The sequence below is a fragment of the Fragaria vesca genome, linkage group LG4 (genome assembly GCF_000184155.1).
Source record: "Fragaria vesca subsp. vesca linkage group LG4, FraVesHawaii_1.0, whole genome shotgun sequence".
Classification (NCBI taxonomy): domain Eukaryota; kingdom Viridiplantae; phylum Streptophyta; class Magnoliopsida; order Rosales; family Rosaceae; genus Fragaria; species Fragaria vesca.
Window position 1 is genome coordinate 14677146 of NC_020494.1, and position 6545 is coordinate 14683690.

The window sequence follows — 6545 nt, forward strand, 5'->3', positions numbered from 1 at the left end:
AATTCTGTAGTAAGATATTTTTCTTACATTTGTGAAGTAACTCAAACTTTGACACGATGATTCACCAAAAAACTGACACTTGATGAAAAGAAACCCAGAAATGATTAAAGCGCAACTCAAATGCACAGTTCACTATATCTAACAGAAAAAACCTCAACTACAGACTGACATCAACGCAAGACAGAATAAGACTGCCCAGAAACTTAGCACTCTAGTTGAATATCTCAGCAAAACCATATACAGAATCGTTTCTGTTTTTCATATTTGAATTAGGTTTCTTGTTCAGACTAATGACACACTGAAGGAGCACAAGTGTAGGCAATCGTCCTCAATCAACACCGCAGAAAGCCACATTGTTCTTCTCACTTTCTAAATCCATCTTTAGCTTTTCATTTCCTGTTAACCAATACTCTAAAACAGTGAATCTACTATATACTTAATTCATCATGCATGCCACAGCTTCAACATTCATCATACACTTCCAATCCTCGGCGCCGCATATATAGTATGTATCTGCAATATGTAGTTCCGTTAGTTGTTTTTTTTAGCGCATGAAATGGATCGAAATGAGTACAGTTAGATGCTGCAGGCAGGCACTGAAAGTAGATATATAAGAGAATGTAGAAAGGAACTAACGTAGTACTAAACAGGTTGGCATTTGGCTCTAGAATGTAAGAGTGTGATGGATCTAATGATGCAAATTCATATAAAGCCTTGAAGGTCGCACTGCGTGACATGATTAGCTAGGCGAGTGTAGATTAGGTTACATGTAAAGTGCAGGATGCTAATGCTAGCCATCATTACTCGTCTGGTCAGCGGTCACCAAGAATAATTGTAATATTAGCATCCTGCTTGAACCAACCAGGGCCCCCTCCTGAAAATTGGCACCATAATCTCTCTAATTATAATGCAATTACCATGTTATAATTGACATCTCAAAATAATGTTAAAGTTGAGCAAGGTCAAGAATGTTAAAGATGACATTTGCTAGGTAACTTAAAGGAGGGTTTCTTACAATTAGTATAGAGCCGGATGCATCTGTTATCTATCAAATTATCACTTGACATGTATCTGGTCATTAATGTGAAGTTTTTTTCGATGGAAGAAAAAAACTATAAAGAGAAAGCTCTAAGACATCCTAAGTTTAAAGAGTCGAAGTAAAATGCACGTTGAGCTTCATGAAGTAGCCAGCCTCTAATTTCAGTCTGATGACCAAGATTTGCCAGAGCATCCGGCCACCACAAAGTTCTCTTCTCGATCACCAAATATGAACAAAAGTGATTGAAGTTGAGTAGCCAGAACTCGAATATCATAAACCAAAGAAAAAAATTTCAAGGTGTCTTTTTCTTGTGACTGATGTTATCAATAAAAAGTTTCTACTGTAGCACGTATTGGGTATTAGTATTACGTCCCCCCGTTATAAAATATTATTATTAATAAAATAAATAGAACCGGGCATGGGGCCTCCCAGCTAGACTTAGTTCCAAAAAAAAATTGTTTGGAGCCTAGATACGGGTAAACTTATGTAACAAAGCAGCTTGTAAACCAGCACAAACTCCACAAAGGGTCATTACAAAGAAGTTTTTCTTTTATTTTCGACGAGTGTCATTACAAAGAAGTTAGGATAGGTCTTCTAGCATATTTTGGTACACGAACACCGAAGAAAACTAAACAAATAAAAATAAGATCAAGCCAACAATTTTCAGGTGCGCTACGTACCGGGCAGTCACATGTAGTTAGTCTATTGGTTTTTCTTTAGAATGATGCAATTGAAAGTGAGATATTACCTGATCACCATACTTTCTCTAACACTTTCAGTTCATCATCATCATCTTATTCATCTAGATTGTTAATATATATGGGAATGGAGACATATGGAGTGCATTTTGTACAATGCTAATGCATGGGGATTTGAGGTGATCAATACATGCATCTTTGCGACTGGCTTATAGTTTTGATGCTCTGCTATCAAAGTAGCAAACACACTCCATGCTGCTAACAAGTAAATCATAGTTGAAGACTGGAACTGGTTTTTGTGAACAACTGGATGATGAAAGACCTCAAAAAAGTGGTAGCTAGTGGAAATTGTGACGGTTCAACAGACCGATATATAAGTGAACATTCACTTTTCTACTTTGTTTCTTCTCTTCCTTTCGACACAAGTTTGAAAGAAAAGAAAAAAATCATCATGAGAATGACCATGACTTCCAAACATCAGAACTCATAATAGGTAGGATAGCAGGCTCTGTCTAAGTATAATTTTCTTCTAAATACATGCTAGAAACAGTGATGATGATGAGTATAAAGATTGAGCTTGCAGCACCTTTTCTCTATATATTGTTGCCTCATGTTGCTAGAGGCATGCATTCATGTTATCATATCATGACATAATTGAACTGGGTCTGGCTCTTGGACCCCCAAAATTACTTTCGACACTTGCTTTGTAAAGCACAAGCAAGCAAAAGTTAGATGCATCTTATTGTTTTCAAATTTAAGTTTAGGGCCAAATGGGGTACACACTTTAGTGTCGTTTATTAGTTACAACTCGAGGGCTCAGGCATCTTTGGTGGGGAAATGAGAATCATGTTCACCACCAGAACTCAATCATCAAAAGAAAAATGAGAAGGAAAAAGAGAAGAGATTAATCACAGGAGGTTGTTTCTATGCAATTATAACAAGGATTAAAGAACCACAAAATTACAATAAAATATGAAACTGCATGTTATCAGCACAGTGTTTTTATTGAATGGAAATTTGGATTGCATTTTTCCCACATTGGTTACAACTAAGATACAACATGAATATTATTGCCATCACTCACTACATTAAGATGGTCATTTGAAAACATCACCAAGCCAATTAATTCTGACAAGATTATGCGTAAATGAAAAAGACTTCAAGAGGGTGTTGCCCAGTTCTTCTGGATTTCAAAGTAGTAACTGGCATCCAAATAGCATTTTCCATCATCATCCAGAAACTGAAACAGAAGAAAACCAATGTTAATGGAAAATAGCCAAGCTAGCCTCTTGTTTTCTAGGGTACAAGTAACTAACAAAACTCTTTAATTAGGTAGTTTTAGCAAGTCCTTACTTTTGTTCTCACAAAATACCAGCCCCTTGCAAACATGCCTGAAGGGGTAGTATCTTCTTCGGTTTCATACGTATATGGATCTTGTCGAGGACTAAAGGTTCCAAGCATTTTTTTTGAATTGTGCACTGTTCGAAATTTAGGGAATGAATGTTAGTTTGAGTAGAATATTAGTATGGAGTGAATGCCAGTTTGAATATTTTACCTTTAACACCAGTCTTCCAGACTGAGGTGGTGTACATGAGGCCTGAAACTATGTTTTTAGAGACAATGAATGTGAATTTAGTCCGGTACTTGCTTCCTCCTTTGAGTGTGAAAAGACTGCTCTTTGGTTTGTTGGTGAATGGAATCGGCAGCACAAGTTCAGGCCGATCCCGGAACATCATTGTCAGGCTTAGAATCCTCACTTCTGCTTCTTTACTCTCTGCATGCTCATTAGTTTGAAACATCAGTGGCGGTCATGAACTTGCATTGTTAAATAAAAAATAAAAATAAAAAATAAAAAATTGGAGCTTACTGCAAGTCAGACACTAAGTATATTTACCTCCAACAGCTAGTGCAGAGAGATCAACACTCCCAAGAAGTTGCTGCTTCCACTTCCTTAAACTCTCATCATCCTTCAAAAAATTGATCATGTGAACAACATCAATAAATGGAATCTAATACTGAAGATTTATCAAGTAAAAAGCCACCTACTTTATCCTTATCAAGCTGCTCCTTGAGCGAAAACTTGGGGCCAATAGCCAATTCTTTGTCACATTTCAGTGTGGCAAGCTCATCCTCTTCATCTGGATCAACCTCATCTTTAAGTTCATCATTTTCATCACGGTGATGCAGGCTTGGTTTTCCACCTTCATCCTTGTTTCGGTTCTTATCATTCTTAAACTCTACTTCCTGCACTTGAGAAGTGAAACCAACATCTTTGGTTGCAGACACAGCTTCCACGGCAGCTGACATATTCAGAAAGAGAAAGAAAATGTATGAGGGTTGAAGGAAATTAAGGATGAAGAAGGCAAGACTAGATTGGTTATGTAGTCCTTTTCCAACTTGTACTAAATTTAGATTTTAGAGGCTGTTTGCCAAATTTGGATGCTTCACTTGATTTCTATCTGTGTTGGTTAGAGATGAAGGTTCACAGATTGAGAAAGAGAAATGTGGTTTATGTTGGAGTGTGGAAGATATGAAGAAGCTGTGCAACAAATGGAAGGCAGTCAAGGGTATATATATGAAATTGGGAATCAGATTTGGGATTTGGAGTACTAACCGCTATAGTTGGGAGGTGAGTAGCTTGTTAATTAAGCGAGGTAATAATTCAATTGCTAGAATGCTAGCTGACATGTCAACTGTATTTCCTCTTTCTACCACTGTTTTTCCTCCCAAGTCATAAGCTAGACCTCCCCAAGAGGAGTTAGTTACATTAACTAATTAGTACAAAACTACAAACTAAAGCAGCTAGGGGAATCAAAAAGTACATCAACATGAATCACATTGGTTTGTATATATAGTTTATGACCTTTAGGAGATCAACAAAAAAAAAACACCTTTTAACACTAGCCGGCCAGTGCCATACCAAAAGTTTCCGAGGAAATATTTCAAATGGTGCCCCAAGTTAAACCCATTCATCATTTTGACATCTCAATTTTGAAAACTATGATAATGATACCTCAACACTTAAACTCAATTTAACATTAGTTTCCTCCGTGATTGACACCATTAAGTTAGACTTTATCCATAAGCAAAATTGTATTTTCCATGTTTTCCCTCCCCAAATCTTTTCCCTCCACAAACATTTTCCTCCAAAATAATGTCATTTTTCCCATCAGTATCATAATTTGTGGTGAGACATGTGTTGGCTACATATAAAAAATTAGAGACATCTAGAAATTATAATACATCATTGGCCATTAATATCCATCATTAAAAGTAGCTTTTGCAACCCACCGGTGAGAGAAAGAATGCATTTTGTATCAAGTACAGAAGTTCATGAAACATATATACTTAATAGAACAATCAAAGATAACTAGGTAATATGACTTACATTCATAGTTGATATCTTCATGTCTAAAAACTCTAATTCAACTGATAAGGTTTGTGGAGGGAAAACATGAAGAGACAATTAATTTTACCCATAGACAAAGTCCAACTTAACCGTGTCAATCACAGAGGGAACTAATGTTGGGTTAGGTTTAAGTGTTGAGGTACCATTATCATAGTTTTCAAGATTGAGATATCAAAATGATGAATGGAATTAACTTGGGGCACCATTTGAAAAATTTCCTCAAAGTTTCCAGATATGTTACTGGTATAGAGGGGTTTGAGGTTTGGGTCTCCTTGGAGTATTAGGCTCTGATGAGCCCCAAACTTCACACTTATTGAGAAGGAAATGAACATTGTTCACTTTCATTTGGGAAAATATGCCCATTCTTAGGAGAGACATGACATCTCATATCGAATGAACTTTCGAAAGTTCATTACCAAGTTCGTTCTAAGGAACTAAATGCACACCACCCTTTTTCTATATTATTCGAATTCATAAGCATTCATATAATAAAATGTAACCAGAAACTGTGCATTCACCTTCTGATTTACCTTTGGTTCTGGTGTTGTTTGCAGTTCTACATTCACATAGTTGGTAGAGAGCCTATTCGGCGCACCCGTCATCTCCACCGTTAATTTTTTTTTTTTTTTGGCGGGTCAAAATGGACGGTGGATACACCCGGGTGCGCGGCTCACCCGGGTGCGCTGTATAATTTTCATAGTTGGTACCCCTTTTCTCAACATTCACAATTTCACTACTATAGGGCTATGGTTATCTGCTTGTATTTTGGTCCAGTATTTTGGTCCATTGTATAGCTGCTTGCCTGCCTCTGAAGCTTTTATCATGTCATCGATTTGCTTGATGAACCAGACTATTAGTGTCCCTTGCACCTCCGGAAGTAAGTTCAACAATTCCAAGAGACGGAAGAATTTGTTACAAATATATGACATATATAGCACGGACAATTAGCATACGCAGACTAACATTGCTGAGTGCGACTTTGGAACCGGAGAGAAGGGGTGTGATCATTTTCATAATGATATAGCATACAGAGAGTGGCGAGCATATATGAAGACAAATGATACAATACCCTCCTCTTTAAGGTCTAGCGTCCTAGAACATTGCACAACGATGCAAGGGCAGTCAGCTTCGGCATCCTAATGGTTTTAGCACATCCCTGTTCTGCTCCTTATTCAACTAAATACTAAGCTGAAGCTAACAATATGGCAAGTATCCCTCTTGGAGATGGAAGCAATGAAGACTGCATTAGATGGTCCTATGAGAAATATGCAAATACTCGGTGAGTTCTAGGTATAAAGTAAGCTCCGGAAGGAAGTGTAATCCCTAATGGTTGGTGGCTTGGTGCTCATGGACGAATCGGGAGAATAAGTTTTGGAACACAGTTTGGGGATTACGCATT

At 37.3% G+C, this 6545-nt stretch overlaps 1 protein-coding gene across 1 annotated transcript; it reads right to left on the minus strand.

Annotated features, from left to right (window-relative positions):
- Positions 1-2724: 2724 nt before the first annotated feature.
- On the minus strand, positions 2725-4282 carry LOC101290946 (rho GDP-dissociation inhibitor 1-like). Its single transcript, XM_004296975.1, has 5 exons — positions 3784-4282; positions 3632-3704; positions 3293-3511; positions 3091-3215; positions 2725-2977 (listed from the first exon to the last, which is right to left on the minus strand). Exons 1-5 carry the CDS (start codon positions 4042-4044, stop codon positions 2897-2899), a joined length of 759 nt encoding a protein of 252 aa, XP_004297023.1. The 5' UTR covers positions 4045-4282; the 3' UTR covers positions 2725-2896.
- Positions 4283-6545: the final 2263 nt, after the last annotated feature.